The 17,020-nt window shown below is 47.0% G+C and overlaps 1 protein-coding gene across 4 annotated transcripts in view; it reads left to right on the forward strand.

Moving 5' to 3' along the window:
• The first annotated feature begins 3,537 nt into the window (after positions 1-3,537).
• The window catches only part of AK4 (adenylate kinase 4), a 69,444-nt gene continuing 55,961 nt past the window's right edge, over positions 3,538-17,020 (forward strand). The window contains exons 1-2 of one of the 4 annotated variants that reach the window (XM_044238383.1): positions 3,538-3,558; positions 4,123-4,406. In XM_044238383.1, coding sequence (XP_044094318.1) covers positions 4,262-4,406 — 145 coding nt within the window. In that variant the 5' untranslated portion in view covers positions 3,538-3,558; positions 4,123-4,261. Of the gene's footprint in view, positions 3,559-4,122; positions 4,407-4,847; positions 4,936-17,020 lie in introns of those variants that run through there. The other 3 variants (XM_044238382.1, XM_044238379.1, XM_044238381.1) reach the window with 3 other exon arrangements.

Here is a 17,020-nt window from a genome sequence, read left to right on the forward strand (position 1 = left end):
TTAAAATAAATTATTTAAGCAAACTGAGTCGATACTTAAAGAAACATGATAAGTGGATAAGAACCAAGGTGGTACAAGGTTATGGTAAAACTGTGACAGTAATATGGAAATGACGAATGTTTCCTAAACAGGAGCATTGCAGTCCAGATAGGAGAATCTGATGAAAGGATGTGTAAGTGAGATCAAACGTGGACTGTGGACTTCGCATTACCATCTGGTGAAGTTGCAGGGAGGCACCTGGGCTTGATGTCCAGTGTGTTAGGAGGGTGAGGGATATTTGCCAACATTAACAGAGCCCTTACTACAGGCAGACTGCTGTATGTTTTTGAAGCTAGATAGATGAATAAAATTGGGCCCCTTCTCTCAGAGTGAGTTTCCAGTTTGTCTCTAGGGGAGACAAATATGGAGATGTTCATTCCTCTGTACACTATGATAAATATTACCAACAGCTTAAAATCCCAGGCAAAGGAAATAGGAATAAATTGATTGTATGAGTGTATATGTGATAAGAATAGCTGCCATATGTGGAGTATCTTCCAAGGGCCAGGGGATCTGCTAAATACTTTGTCACATTAGCTCATTTATTCCTTACAGTTAAGGAACTGAGATTGGAGAAGCTAAATAATTGTCCCATGGTTAATAATAGTGATGATGTGCGGGGTGCCTGGGTGGCTCAGTGGGTTAAGCCTTTGCCTTCAGCTCAGGTCATGATCTTAGGGTCTTGGGATCAAGCCCTGCATCAGGCTCTCGACTCAGCAGGGAGTCTGCTTTCTCCTCTCCCCTGCCTGGAGTCTGCCTACTTGTGATCTCTCTCTCTCTCTGTCAAATAAATAAATAAAATATTTCAAAAAAGTAATAGTGATGATGTTCACCACTGAATACTTAATATATGTCTAGCACTGTGCTACATCCTATATGCACCTTAGCTCATTTAAGCCTCCCTACTAGCCTAAGAAATAAATATTATCTCCCTTTTACAGATCAGGAAACCAAGACTCACAGAGATCAGGAGACTTGCAGAGTTAGTGAATGGTGCTGTTGCAATTTAATCCCAGAGGAGTTTGACTCCCAAACCCATTTCTTCCAGTTCTACTGCTTCCAATCAGCTGCCAGACTATAGGAACCTGATTTGGCTGTGCAGGGGGAAGGTTCACGGAGGGCTCGAGCTTCCAGGCTCCACTGGGTTTCTTTATTGAGTATAGTACGTCACAACTCTTTCTGTTTCATAACATAAGCTCCTAAACTCCTCAAGCACTAAGTCTAATGACGGTGTGAGTGGCTAATGCTGTTCCCTGAAATTATAAGGTGATGTTGACAAATGCATTTCAAAAGCAGGTAAAAGAACTGGGTGATAGGGAAGGTGGGCTATAGTTCATCTAGTTTGTGAGGGCTAGAAACTATTTCCAGTGGGAACTCACAGAATCAATGCTTGATAGAGACAAAGGGACCTTTGGGAGTATTAAATCCAATGTCTGCATTTTAGAGGAAGAAGAGGTTAAGGGTCAAAGTTCCCACAGCAGACAGAGCCTCGAGGCCACACAGCTCCCCATGTCTCAGTGCTCAGTGCGGTAGAGCAGTGGTTTTCAGAGTGTGGAAACCACACCTTCCAAATGCTGATTTCCAGATTGGCAGCCTCAGCATTAACCCAGGAACTTGTCAGAAATGCCCACCTCAGACCCACAGATCCAGAAACTGCTGAGGAGGGGCTCAGCAAATCTGTTTTAAACAAGCCCTGGGAGGGATTCTGATGCATGCTGAGGTCTGAGGAGGACTGCAAAGTATCCACTATATATGATACAGTGTATGGAGAAAAAGGGAAGGGAGATTTAAGTCACCCCACATCCCCTGGAGCTCTTCTCTTTCTGTTTGTTCCCAGGTGAAGAGCTGGAAGGGCTCAGTGGAAACAAGCTCCTCATGTCTACATCAGACTTCTGAGATTGCTGGGTGGAGGTTGGGGGCCTCGTGTGCTCTCAGGCAGACGGAGGCTAGGCCTTGTCTGGCTGGCTGTCTATGGAGGAGATGCTGGAGGAGGGGGCTTGGGCTGCCAAGGCTCTTGCTTACTCAGGCCCCCTTACCCCCTCAGAGGATGCAGCCAGGACTCTAGAAGAGTCTCTTCTCCAGGCTGTCTCTCCCCATTTGTGGTTCCATTCAAAACCCTGAAATGCATTTCCCCAAAGCTCGGCCTGTAGAAGGAGGAGAGGGGGAAGGTTGCAAAGATGTATGAAAGGCTGAAGATTTTTTTTTTTTTTTAAAGATTTTATTTACTTATTTGACAGACAGATCACTAGGAGGCAGAGAGGCAGGCAAAGAGAGAGGAGGAAGCAGGCTCCCTGCTGAGCAGAGAGCCCATGTGACTGGGGGTTCAATCCCAGGACCCTGGGATCATGACCTGAGCCGAATCCAGAGGCTTTAACCCACTGAGCCACCCAGGTGCCCCAAGGCTGAAGACATTTTATTCTGAAGGGACGATTTTTATCTGAGGTGGGGAAATAATAGAAACTGATGTGCACTGAGGATGGACTAGAGATTTAGGGGCTGGCGGTTACCACACTTTCGCCAGTAGGAAATGAAGGCTGTGAGGAACGGCTGGGTGAGTAGGAACAGATTTAAGAGAATATGGAGTGGGACTGCATGTGGGGCTGGATCCCAGGACACAGATCATGACCTGAGCTGAAGGCAGACGCTCAACGGCTAAGCCACCCAGGCGTCACTCTCCCTGCTTGTATTGACTCTCTCTCTCTGTCTGTCTCTGTCAAATAAATAAATAAAATCTTAGAGAGAGAGAGAGAGAGAGAGAGAGAGAGACTATAGAGTGGGATACGCAGGGGAGGGGAGGGAAGATAGCACCCTTTGGACTTGGTGAGTTGTAACTGTAGTGCCCACATCCTGGGCCCTGCCTGAGGTCCTGAAATCAGCTGGCTCTAAGAACTTGAGCACAGGTGAGTGATCACCCCCTCCTTCCTTCTTCGGTAAGGAGCTTGGGCTTTGGAGTCAGGCCGGTGACGGTTCAAACCGCCGTCTGAACTGTGCGTTCCACCAGGGCAAGACTCCGCCTCTTTGGTTTAGAGCTATATGCCAAGCGCCTAAAACAGTGTCTGGAACATGGTAGGCGCTCAACAAACATTTGTTGAATGAATGGCTACACGCCAAGCCTCCTTTCCTCATCTGTGAATACTCTATCTGGACCGGTTGTTGCACAAGGAAATCGCCTAGCCCCGAACTTGACGCACAGTAGGCGATCAACAAGTTGTATTTTTCCTTCCCCTCACCAGCAGACGGGGTCCGCAGGCGATGGCAAGAAAAGGGTCTGCGTCCCCGCGCCCCTGCAGCCCCCGCTGGGTGGTACGGGGCACGTGGGCCCAGAGGGCGGGGTGGGAACGGAGCCGCGGGGAGGGGAGGGGGCGCCGGCCGGCGACTCGCGCGGAGCGGGTCTCCCCGGCTTACGTAAGGCGCGAGTCCCGCGCGGCCGGCTGGGGCTCGGAGTGGGGGCGGGCGGAGGCGGCGCCGCCCAGCGGGATCCGGGCTGGAAGCCTCGCGGAGCGCCGCGTCCCAGCCGAGGTGCGTATTTGATTGCTTCGGGTAGCGAGGCGACCGGACTCGGGCTCCCCGCGGCGGGGAGCGCCTCGGCCCAATCTCGGCGGAGGTGGGCGCTGGGCAGTCCGCGCGGGCGGCCGGCGGCGGCGACTCCAGAGGACTGACAGCCGCTGGGGAGGGGCCGCGGCGCAGTCTCCGCGCTGCCCACGTGCGAGGGCCGGGGCACGGGCTCAGCCCCCAGGCCGCCCGGTGCGTGGGGCGACGGGGCGCGCGCGTGGAGTCACCCGCCCCTCCCGGCTTCCCCCTCGGTGGAGCCTGGCGCTGGGATGCCAGGCCGCCTAGCCCCTTCCTCGAACGCCGCGTGGGGAGCGAAAGAGGAAAGGCTGGAGGTGGGCCTGGCCGGGCGGCCCTCTGAGCCCCCGAGGTCGACCCCGCCTGGGGCGGGGACTCGGGACTCCTACGGAATCGCGGCGTGGGGGCGAGGAGGGCGGGGATGGGTAGCGTGGCGCCTTTCTCCGCCTTCGAGCCGGCCCCAGCGCGCGGCTGAAGGGAGGGGTTGTCTTCAAAAGTCACTCCTTCCCCCTGCAGGGGCGCCCGGCGAGTCCCCGCGCGAGCGGAGAGTGTCGGAGGCAGAAGGAGCAGCAGCCGCAACAAAGTTCCCGGGGCTTCTCCGAGGCTGCTGTCCGGGTTGCCTGTTTGCCCGCCCCCTCCCTGCCTGGCGAAGGCAATGGCTTCCAAACTCCTGCGCGCGGTCATCCTTGGGCCGCCTGGCTCGGGCAAAGGCACCGTGTGCCAGAGGATCGCTCAGAGCTTTGGCCTCCAACATCTCTCCAGCGGCCACTTCTTGCGGGAGAACATCAAAGCGAACACCGGTGAGGGGTGGGGGTGCGGGGGCGAGGGGCGGGGGCGAGCCGTAGCGGGGTCGGGTTAGGTCGGGTCTCCTAGGTCCCCGGGCGCCCTTCCCCCGCCCGCGTGCAGTCGTGCCGGTTCGTACGTGCCTGGGAGCATGCAGACGGTGGCCCACGGCCGTGCGGCTTAACCGCGCCCCTGGAGGAGGCCGAGGCCAGCTGGGAGGAGGATGGGAGGTGCTCGGGGCTCCTCCCGTTTTGGGGAAAAGCCGGTAACCACTCAGACAGCCGAAAAACCCGGGCTTCCCGCTCGCCTTGCCTCTTTAAGGCAAAGCTCTCTGTGTCCACACCTTCCCCGCGCCCCCGGGGAACTGACGCGCCCCCTGCTCTGGCCGCCCACCTGTGGGAGTTGGGTCCCGCTGCGCGCTGGGGAACCTGTGGCGTTGCGGGTCTCGCAGCCGCGCGCTATTCCTGCCCCTTCGCGCCGCCCCGGGCCTCCGGACAGAGCCCTGGTGGCTTTGCAAGGCCTGTCTGTCCGCGGACGCCTTCTAAGGTAAACTCTCACCACGAACTCCCCCCTCCTTCCCAAGCCGGGGCCTGGAGATTGGGAGACTACGTAGTAGGAGGCTCGATCTGATAAATTACCTTTTAAATCCTGCTTCCCTGGAAATGGCTTCTTGAGAAAGTCTCCCTTGGCTGGCGTCAAGGGAGGATTTGGGGATGCAGATCGCCTGATCCTTTCGTCTTTCAGTAGGGCCCTTCACCCCTCTCCTTCCACCCCACGTCCACCCCAATTCCTGATGAACTGGCGTTAAAAGGCGCGAGGTGGCAGCGCGCTAGTGTGTAACCCTTCCGGGATGCATGTGCTCATAATTAGCAACTCCTTTACGAAAACTTGTTAACCGCAGACGGGGTGCTGAACCTTCGCTGCTGTCCTTGGAGGTGACCAGGGTGGTTATTGCCCATCGGTGGGCTAATTATCCAGAGATCTTCATTACAGAAGCACATATTAGTTTTAAGAGGTGGGCGGAGGACTGTGCTGGAAAACGGCATAGAAGCTAGAAATTAAGAAACATCTCCAAGGCAGAGTTTATTCATTATCTCTTAAGCTATTGCAAAAAGCAAGCTTTTATTTTGATTCTCAGAAAGACTGGGCGGCCTGTCTGTCCCCTCCCCAGCCTCTAACGGTGTGGAGTTTCGTGTACCTGGTCGTAGCTTGAATTTTTTCTCACCTCGGATGGGTCTATTTTAATTTTAATACCACCTTTAGCTGCATTTTATTCTTTTTGTTTTGGAATGCAGTTTGGGGGAAGAGCAGTGTGAGAGGGAAGGCTGGCTCTCAGCCGGAGGGTTTTGTGATTGGCTCCGGTTTCTCTGTGGTAGGGAGCCAGAGGGAAGGTGAGGGAGGAAACGATGCAATGGCTTTGAGCCCATTCCTTAGCATTTTTTATACCTGCCTTGGGAACTGGTTTCCTTCTGGCATGAAGGACTGCACCTTGTCCATCCCAGACTGGATTAGTGGTGCCCTTCCCATTTTTAAAGAGAATGTGATGGGAAGGAGCTTACTTCTGAACTTTCTTAGAGGTTTTGAAGACTTTCCAGATGTTTTCCCTTATTCTCACTTTAAAAATTTTTTTTTTTAACTTGCCTTGTTTTTTTGGATTTTAGTTTCTGTTCCCTTTCACATGCCTTCATTGTTCCCAATTTCTCTCAGTGTAAGACTGTGACTGTTTAGATTTTGTTTTTCTCTTAGGAGCTAAGTAGTTTTTGCATAAACCAATTTAAAAACCGCTTATCTGCTAAAGAGAAGAAAAACGGAGGGCAACAATTTCTTTTCAAAGTGGCTTGTGTCTGGTGGACTTGGAGGGTGTTCTCAGATTATTTTTCTCACAGAAGGTTGGTTCTAAGAGTCTTCAGGCTCAGTGCCTGGTAAATAAAACATTCCACGGTTTATTTTTCCGTTACCTGCTGTTAGCTTTTAGCTAATTTTCTGGTAGAGAAATTCAATAGCCCCTTTCTAGATGCCCCTTTATTAGAGTTGAAGGTTTGAAGGAGCACATGAAGCACAACAAAACCCCAGGAAGTAAAACGTTGGTGGGAACTTGAGTTGGAAAGTATCTCAGGCCATCTGCTCCAACCTTGCTTCCAGCATACTCCTGTCCACACAGCCTTCCTGCAGCCACTGCCTTCTGAAAAGCTGCTCATCCAGGGAAGGAAGGGCTGCTCACCGCATCTAGTAGTCTTCCCTTATCTGCCCTGACAGAATTTATTTCTTTACCCTGCACCTAGCTTGATGATGCTGTCACATGCCGTGTGGCAAAAGTCTGTCTGATTCATCCCGTAGATACTTAAACCAACCATCTGTTATGTGTGGGACAATGTTCAAGGTACTGAGGGCTCTAGCAGTATTTAAGATAATCCTGTGCCCCTTGTTGTCCCTTCTACCTTCACTACGTTCCAGTTCCCACTAAAAGAGACCTCGAGGTCAGGGATATGGATGGCGAAGTACCTGGTGCCTAGAGAGTTCAGCAAGTCTGTGTTGAAGGTGTAGGAAAGTCAGATAACCTCCAGTAATTGAGTCAGTTCTGTTTAATTAGCCTTGACTTATGGTAAAAGTTTGTGTTTACTGTGGATCTGAGATTAGCCCAAGATAGTTGTCACTCATTGGCTCTGCCTCATCAGCCTGGAGCAGTACTACTAAGACTTAATCAAAGACTTTATTTTATTTGAAGGGTGTTGACCCGGATGCCTGGATGGCTCCGTCAGTTAATGTCTGCCTTCGGCTCAGGTCATGATCCCAGGGTCCGGGGATCAAGCCCCACATCGGGCTCCCTGCCCAACAGGGAGTCTGCTGCTCCCTCTTATTTTCCCTCCATGTGTGTGCTTGCAGGCGCTCTCCTTCTCAAATAAAATCTTAAAAAAAAAAAAAAGTGAAGACCACACCCAAATCTTCCGTTCTCTTTGGTTTTCTTTAGTACTTTGCAGGTATAAATAGAAGGGATAGTTTTCGTAGATTGCCAGGAGGGGGATCCTACACTGTGTCACAAGGAATGTTAGCTTTTCGGTGTATGCGCGTACGTGTGTATAAGCATGTGCATGTACACATGGCCGACACTTAGTAGTGAGTCCTAGTAAAACTCCTTATCTCTTCTGTTGAGCGATGGTGACGGAAACCTCCCTCTGAAAGGATGTGAGAATCCTGCTTTAGGGTTTGGACAGATACTGGCGTTTTTAAAAAAAATCCCATTATTCTGTACTGGATCTACTCTCTCAAGTGCAGGAAAATTGGCAGATTTCCATTTGGAAGCATCCTGGACTTGATTGGGAGAAACAATGTTCAAGAACAAACCTGTTCTTTTTTTTTTCTTTCTTTCTTTCTTTTTTTTTTTTTTTAAGAACAAACCTGTTTCTGCTCTTAATATTAACTGCCGCTCTTGCTGGGGTTTGCAGATGGGACCAGCATTTCAAATTAGACTATGGCCTGAGCCTCTTTTTTTGAAAAGATGACCTAGTTCAGAGGGCTCAGGATTTTGTTTTTTTTTTTAATTTGTTAAGTATAAATGTGTCTTTTCTTATGTAAGAGTGAAAACTTCTAAGCATTGAAAGATAGAAAGGTTGTATTCGAGAGACTTGACAGAGTTGAACAAGGTATCTAAAATAACTTCAAATAGTTAACCTTTGTGTGGATCGTAGAGTGTCTTGGCGTATTACAGGATTTCTAGAATATTCTCTGTTCATTTTTTTTTTTTAAGGTCGGTATAGCCCAGGTCAAGGCATTAAGGGAGCAGAAGGCTAACTGAAGACAAAGCACTTGCTGGCACCTAGACACCCCCTCCCAACCTGGGTGGGACAAGTGTGACATTCTTCCAGGAATTTCCCAACAGTCTTAATACTTTGCTAGAGGGAAAACAACCTTCACTTGACAACGGCTAGGTCTCTGGGGTCTTGTAGGTATCTTATATAGGTCCGTTCTCTTTAGCATATGAAAGTTCTTTTAAAACCCAACTTTTGAGAGTATAAGATCCTGGTGCAGCAGCTCTTTGTGCCCAGGGCTCCTGTCCTGCCCTCTTGCTTTAATAAACAAATGACCCTTTTGCACCAGAGGCATCTCAAGAATTCTTCAAGAATTCTTGGTGGTTGGTTCGAACCTCACCTGTATTCCAAAACCATATCAAAGGGTCTGACCACTTAGGGGCATCTCTTGTTTCTACAGGTCCGCTCTACAACTTACTTTTTTCTGGCTTCTTTGAGGGTTTTTATGAGTGTTGGGAGAGAACTATTTGTAGCTTTTTTTTTTTTAAGATTTTATTTATTTGAGAGAAAGCATAAGCAGGGAGGGAGGCAGAGGGAGAAGCAGACTCCCTGCTGAGCAGGAAGCCGGCCGGATGTGCTATCCCCTGAGGGTACATTTGCTTTGGCCATATGCTCAGCCAAATCTGAGCATTCTTCCAGTGTGGTCTTTCTCTCTTTTTTTTTTTTTCCTTTTAAGATTATTTGTTTGAGAGAGAGTGAGTGCGTGCACCCACGCCCAGGTACTGGTGTGAGCACAAATGGGAGGGGGCAGAGGGAGAGACAGAAGCAGACTCCCTGCTGAGCAGGGAGTCCTCTGCAGGGCTCAGTCCCAGCACCCTGGGATCATGACCTGAGTTGAAGGCAGACACTTAACTGACTGAGCCACCCAGGTGCTGCCAGTGTGGTCATTGTTTAAATGACCTATATTGGAGTCTTGCCTTGTAGAAAATTTGGAAAGTGTGAATTGGATTGGATTTTAGGGCACTGAAAAGTTATTCAAGGTTTTGAATAGGGTACTGACACGAATGGATTTACTTTGTAAAAGTTGACATTTGGGATGTTGTGTGAAATGACTCCTGTTAAACAGGAGTGGTACCAATAAGACCAGTATAGACTAGAAGAGTGGACCATGGCTTAGGTTGGGCAGTAGTGGTAAAGGCAGAAATGAAGGACTTTAGGAAGTGTATGAAAGCCAAGCTGACTGGACAGAGTGAGTTGCTTGGGAGGGGTGGTGGAGAGAAAGCAGCCTACAATCAGCCCTAGGATTTTGGCCTGAGCACCTTGGGTGAATGTACCTTTAGGGTTGGACTGGAGCATGCCTAACCAGTCTGGTGTGAAACATCTGAGTGACTTGCTGTTTAGTATGCTCTTATGAACACCACTGTATGTGATTCATTGGGCAAATATACCTTCTGTGACACAGGTTACTAGAAGTAAAATAACTGGACCAGAGTGTTTTTAAACTGTAGAAGAAGGAGGGAATTTCAAGCTTAGCTTATGAATACCCAGTCAAGGTCTTGGTATAAAAGTTGATAAGATTTGTTCATGCACCACTTTGCTTACTTAATATTCCGTGTAAATACAGATACAGATATGTATACATTGGTAGACATGTATTTAAACTCTTTTGTATGTTTTTGTGTGTGTTTTTTTTTTAAAGATTTTATTTATTTATTTGACAGAGAGAGATCACAGGTAGGCAGAGAGGCAGGCAGAAAGAGAGGGGGAAGCAGGCTCCCCGCTGAGCAGAGAGCCCGACGTGGGGCTCGATCCCAGGACCCTGAGATTGTGACCTGAGCCAAAAGCAGAGGCTTAACCCACTAAGCCACCCAGGTGCCCCATTTTAATATAGTTTTTATCCCATCTTTTATTTTTCAAGAAAGTAACACGTGCAGATGGTAAAATTTTCTTAAGGACTTATTTATTTATTTGAGGAGTGCACACACACACACACACACATACACACACACACACAAACTGGATGGGGTGGGGAGGAGTAGAGGGGTAGGGAGAGAATCCTCAAGTAGACTCCTTGCTGACCATTGAGCCCAACATGGGGCAGGATCCCAGGACCCTGAGATTATTACCTGAGCTGAGATCAAGAGTAGGATGTTTAACAGACTGAGCTATCCAAGGCCTTAGGGTAAAATTCTCAATTAATACACTAGGAATGGTGTGGAAAGTCTCTTTCCCCTCCTTGACCCCTCCTTCCCCAGTTACTCTCTATAGGGATAGCTACTAGTTACTTTTCTTGGATATTCATCCAGAGAATTTGCATATATACATACAGTATGTATAGGCAGAGCAGTAGCCTCTTTTTTTAAAAGGTACAAATTTGGGGCACCTGGGTGGCTCAGTGGATTTATCTTCTGCCTTCAGGTCAGATCATGATCTCAGGGTGCTGGGATTAAGCCCTGCATTGGGCTCTCTGCTGGGTGGGGAAGCTGTGCACCCCCCCCCCGCCACCCGCCGCAGCCTGCCTCTCTGCCTGCTTGTGATCTCCGTCAAATAAATAAAAATCTTAAAAAAAAAATTAAAAGGTACAGATTTGTACTTTGTTTTTCAGGTCTTTGTTTAAATTTAGCAGTATAGATTAAATGTTTGTTTCTACTAGCAGATTATCAGTTTACCTCATTTGTTTCGAAAAATGGCCACATGCTCTTATTGTATAGCTGTACTGTAGTTCTTCGAAACAGCCATTCTCAGACATTTTATTTTTTTAAATTTTATTTATTTTTTTTTTACAGTTATTTATTTATTTGTCAGAGAGAGAGAGAGAGCACGTGAGCGCGTGTGAGAGAGCGAGCACAGGCAGACAGAATGGCAGGCAGAGGCAGAGGGAGAAACAGGCTCCCTGCCAGCAAGGAGCCCGATGTGGGACTTGATCCTCGGACGCTGGGATCATGACCTGAGCCGAAGGCAGCTGCTTAACCAACTGAGCCACCCAGGCATCCCCATTCTAGACATTTTAGTCCCACATTTAAAACTCATTGAGAACTCCTTGGAGTCTTAGATGCAGATTTCTAGATGCTAACTGTATTAGAAGTTATAAAGCTGAGAAAGCTAAAAAATACTATGGATTCATTAAAAGTAATAATAAACCCATATTAACATGTTTCTACTAAAAATAACTTTTCCAAAACAAAATCTGAGAAGGGTAATGTTTTTTTTCACATACGCACAAATCTCTTCAATGACTGGCTTTTGTCATTTTTTTTTTTTTAAGCTTTAGTTTGAGAGAGAGAGGGAGTGCGTGCAAGCATGTGCTCACGTACAAGGGAGAGGGAGGGAATGTCAGGCAGACTCTGGGTTGAGTGTGAGCCCTGCATAGGGTTGGATCTCACAACCCTGAGATCATGGCCTGAGCTGAAACCAAAGCTCAACTCACTGAGCCATCCAGGTGTTCTGAAAGCTGGATTTTTATAAATTCAGTTTGTATGCTGCATTGTGTTGGCTAAAGTACTAAAACAATATTTGGCTTCACACAGATGTGTAGTTAGACTTTGAAAAAGGGAACTCACCCCTGAAGGGGTGTTTGTGGACCCTTGGTGTCCTTGGACCACACTTGGAGAACTGCTGATTTAACTAGTCTTCTGTTGATAGGATTTAGGGTATCTACAGTCTTTCGGTATACAAAGCGTGCTTCCCCGAACGTCCTAGAAAATAGGTCTTTTCAACAAATGTGTAAGTGCCAAGCACTGTTGGCTTGTGGGATATAAAGAAGTCAGACAAGGTCTGTGTCCTTTTTTTTTTTTTTTTTTTAAATGATTTTATTTATTTATTTGACAGAGGGAACAGAAGCAGGGAATGGGAGAGGGAGAAGCAGGCTTCCCGCTGACCAGGGAGCCCGATGTGGGGCTCAATCCCAGGACCTTGGGATTGTGATCTGAGCTGAAGGCAGATGCTTAATGACTGAGCCACCCAGGTTCCCCAAGACAGGGTCTATTTCCTGAAGGAGCTTCTAAGTTGATAGGCAGAGGCAGGCAAACTAGGAGAAAGTAATAGAGGCTGAAAAGATGTGCATGTGTAGGTCCTGTAGCACATGGGGAAGTGTGACCCACCCAGCACTGAGGAGGCGGTGGGATTAGGGAATGCTTTCTAGATATGACTGCTGAGCTGAGCTTTGACAGATGAGTTCCGCTACCAGGTCAAAGATGGGATGGTTGTTGCCACCACATAGCTGCACACTTTCTAGAGCTTTCTTGTGGCCCACAAGAGAGCATTGCTTCTGTGTCTTGATCACATCTTTTATGTTACCATTTTGGTCTTTATTCACCTCTTTACTGTCAAAGGAAAGGGTAATTATACCTGCTCTGTATTACGTTTTCCAGCTTTCATTACTTGGGCTTGCCTTTGAGATGCACACATAACAGCCACATCATAGTTTATGAAGCTTTTAAACTACTGGTTCAGACTCCTCGAACTCAAGTGGCTGCACCTGATCGTGAACCTAGTAGATTGGGTACCAGACTATTAGCTGCACATCCATCTGTTCCAACGGACATACCAAATTGCCTCGTCCCTTAAAATCTACTGAGTAAATTGTGAAATGGTATTATATTAGGCTAGTGTGCTCTTTAACACTCTTGTGTGTAATCCATGTTGTGAGAAGATTTAGGGACTTGGAAATTGTTTTTCTTAGTATTTTTTTATGATGGGTTGGATGGCTTGATCATGTATCGTGTTTCAGCAAACTCTTTTTTTTTTTTTTTTTTTTTAAAGATTTTATTTATTTATTTGACAGGCAGAGATTACAAGTAGGCAGAGAGGCAGGCAGAGAGAGAGGAGGAAGCAGGCTCCCCGCTGAGCAGAGAGCCCGATGCGGGGCTCGATCCCAGGACCCTGAGATCATGACCTGAGCTGAAGGCAGAGGCTTAACCCACTGAGCCACCCAGGCGCCCCTCTTTTTTTTTTTTTTAAAGATTTTATTTATTTATTTGACAGAGAGAGATCACAAGTAGGCAGAGAGGCAGGCAGAGAGAGAGAGAGGAGGAAGCAGGCTCCCTGCTACACTTGATCTTAGCCAAAAGGCCGAGAAGCTCCCTGCTAAGCAGAGAGCCTGATGTGGGATTTGATCCCGGGACCCCGAGATCATGACCTGAGCCGAAGGCAGCGGCCCAACCCACTGAGCCACCCAGGTGCCCCAGCAAACTAGTTTTTTAAAGCATGAGCAGGTAGTAGAGGCTTTGAATTACTCTGTGCTCCCCCTACCTGCCTCACTTTAGTGTTTAGTTCTCAGGTTAGCCTTTAAGACATGGTATGAAAGGTCTCACTTGTCCAGTTCCACGAAGTGCAGTTAGATGGCTGATGTTATATTTTAACAGTCTGATCTCCAAGTTCCAAGAGTTCTTGTACTGGTTAAACGACAGGCCTGGCAGCAAATATCCCCTTATTTAGCCAGAAAGGCTGATAATATTGAAATAATGCAAAGTCACTCCTGCTCATCAGATTCCCCAAAGGCTAGAAATCAGTTATTTTCTGTTCTTCAGCACTTTCTTACTGACCAGCCGCCTGTGACTTTGGCACTTTGTAGTTCTTGTGACTTGGTCGTTGTAACTGACATTTGCTGTGGGGGTCGGGGAGGTTGAGCGTGTGCTAGGCCCTGCGCTGGCTAATGTATGAATATTGTCCTCTAGTTCACGCACACATCTACAGAGCAGTTGTTAACGCCGTCATGTTACAAGTGAAGAAATGGCCTCAGAGAGGTCGCCGTACTTGCCTTAGGTCAAATAGCTAGTTAAATAGAGAAGCTGGTATTCAAACTTGGGACTCCCTAGGTAGGGTTAAACTGCCCATTAGGTCATGCAGGGACTCCAATACCTAGTGAAATATCCCCTTCCTGCCTTACAAACAGCATGGGGTTGGGGGGTGCATACTACAGCTCACCGGTCCACAAGGACACTGAGCTTCAGAAGGCTCTTCAAGGCTAGGCAAGAGGTACGTGGTTTGTTGTTGTTCTGTTCCTAAAACATTTTTATTTAAATCTAAATAAGGAAACCCTGACTTCCTCCCTCCCCCCAAAAAGAGCTCCGAAAGTTCTAAAATAGAAACTTGACGTAATTGTGAGGAGGTAGAAGTTGCCTTTCATTCTAATTGTTAAGACTTCTAGCATAATACCTGAACCTGCTCTTCCGTTAGTCATTTGGCAGATGCTTCTGTGCCTGCAATAGGTATGAGGAGGATGCAGAAGTACCCTTGAGGCACTTACTCGGGTTCAAGTTCTAGGTTTCACATGATGTTCCTGTGAGTCACGGTGGGATGTGTGTGTGTGGGTGAAGTGTTGAGGTCATGGACAAGGTGGGGAGGGCATTGTTCAGGGGTGCCGTTCTCCTGGAATGCCTTTCACACTTCCCTTAATCTCTCAATTTTCAGTCTCATTGCTTCCGTGAAGATTTTCCACAGCTGTTGCAGCTACACATCGTTTTCTTCCTGAAATTTCTGTTAGACGCATCTGTACCTCTAATATGGGATTCATAACCACCTCCCTGGCAGGTGGTCTTTTCTGTAACATCAGTTACAGTCTCTCAGCACCGGAATCGTAAACTTCTTCGTGTCAGTTCAGTTCAGCAAATGTTGTGATAGCCTGTTAAGGCAGGAGGGGAGATGTGCTATAAACAAGGGAAAAATAATGAGGGTAACCCTGTGTCTGTTATGCCTTACATCTTATATACTTTTACCACAAAAATATGGTAGTGCAGTGATGGAGGGTGATTGGGAAAACCACTTCAGCCTGTGATGTGAGGTCGGAGAAGGCCTCTCTGAGGAAGTGATGTTTAAGCTGAGCCCTAAGAAAGGGTAGGAGCCAGGTGTGTGAAGATTTGGGGGCAGACGGGACGGCGTGTGGTGAGACTTCATATAGGAGTGAGCTTTTTCCATGGAGGAAAAGAGACAGGTGTTTCTGGAGTGCTGTGAGTCAGGAGAAGGTAGAAGGGAGGCTGTGAGGATTGGCATAGGGGCTTGAGGGATGGTTGGGGGGGGTTGGCCTTCCAGGGCAAGTGGATGAGAAGTGGCTGGGGTTTTGTTGTTACTGTTAACTAGTTTTTAATGTCTTAACAGCTTTACTGAGAGTTAACTTGAATATAGGAACATTTATCCTTATAAAGCATAAAAACCTAAAGCATAAGTGTCCTTAAAGAATCCTGCAACCATCATCACATCACTGCTGTCTAATTGGAGAACATTTTCATTACCCCAGAAAGAAACCCTGTGTCCATTAGTAGTCGTTCCCCATTTTCCCCCTCCCTCCAGCCCCTGGTAATCACTGATTGACTTTCCCTTTGTATGGATTTGCCTACTTTGGATATTTCTTGTAAATGGACTCATACAAGATGTGACTTTGTATCTCGCTTCTTTCCCTGAGCATGTTTTCAAGGTTCAACTTTGTTCATCGGTGTAGTTATGTATCAGTGTTTCATTCCTTTTTATCCCTAGATAATCTCCTGTCATACGGGCATACCACATTTTGTTTCTTGATTCATTATTTAAAGGACACTTGGGTTGTTAACTGCTATGAACATTAGTATACAAATTTTTGTGTACATATATGTTTTCATCTCTCTCAGGTGTATATACACGTAGGAGTGGAGTTGCTGCGTCATATGGTAACACCATGTTTAACATCTTGAGGAACTGCCAGCTGTTTTCCAAAGCAGCTCAACCATCTTATATTCCCACCAACAATGAATGAGGGTTCCAGTGTCTTTACATTCTTGCCAGCACTTGTTAATGTATGTCTTTTTGGTTTTCACCACCCTCGTGAGTGTGAAGTGGTATCTCTCTGTGATTTCAGTTTACATTTCCCTAAGGACTAATGACACTGAACATCTCATTTGCTGTTGACTATCTGTATATCTTCTTTGGAGACTGTCTCTTGCAGATGTGCTCATCTGTTCCTTCATTGTTGGGTTCTTTATATATTCTGGATACTGGGTATATGATTTGTAGATATTTTCTTCTGTTCTCTCTTTTTTTTCTTAAACCTTTCTTGATGTTTTCCTTAGAAACACACAGGTCTTTAAATTTGATGAAGTCCAATTTATCTTTTTTTTTTTCCTTTGTTGCCTGGGGTTTTTGGTTTCATTGCCTAATCCAAGGTAAAGTCCTTGTTTTAAAATGTGGGACTGACAATCAGATTACCATTTAAATAGATCATCCAGGCTATTTGGAAACTGGATTGGAAGGTCCTAGAGTGAAAGTAGGGAGAACAAACCAAAAAAAGGGGGGGGGGACAGACTTTTAACATCCATAATTTCTTGTTATATCAGTGTATTCCAATACACTTGTTAATAGGAGTAAAAAGTGGTCTCTACTTTTAAGGAATTCATAAGGTAAAACATACACCCAATTAATTGTTTTGTAAGGCAGATTATACTGAGTGCTATTTAAAAAAGAATGAATTTTTTTTTTAAAAGAACACTGAAGTTACTTGTATAAACTTACTGAGTTCTTTTTGTATCTCCAATGCCTAACATACAGTTAGTGCTTAATAGTTGTTTTATGAACTTCTGGATGACACAGCACATCAGTGAAAGCTGAGGGAGAGATTGCATTAGAACTGAGCCTTGAGGGGATGTGGGAAAGGTACTGGCAGGTCGAAAGTGGGAGCAGGATGTTATTGTTGGAGGGGTCATATCTGAGAGGAGGTGATGCAAATTAAGGGTATTTTGACTGAAACCTAGAGGTGGTAGAATTATGTAGGCGTGGAAATTAGAATTGTCCTTTGCGGGGCACCTGGGTGGCTCAGTGGGTTAAAGCCTCTGCCTTCAGCTCAGGTCATGATCTCAGGGTCCTGGGACTGAGCCCCGCATCGGGCTCTCTGCCCAGCAGGGAGCCTGCTTCCTCCTCTC

The sequence above is a fragment of the Neovison vison genome, chromosome 2 (genome assembly GCF_020171115.1).
Source record: "Neovison vison isolate M4711 chromosome 2, ASM_NN_V1, whole genome shotgun sequence".
In the NCBI taxonomy this organism is placed as follows: Eukaryota; Metazoa; Chordata; class Mammalia; order Carnivora; family Mustelidae; genus Neogale; species Neogale vison.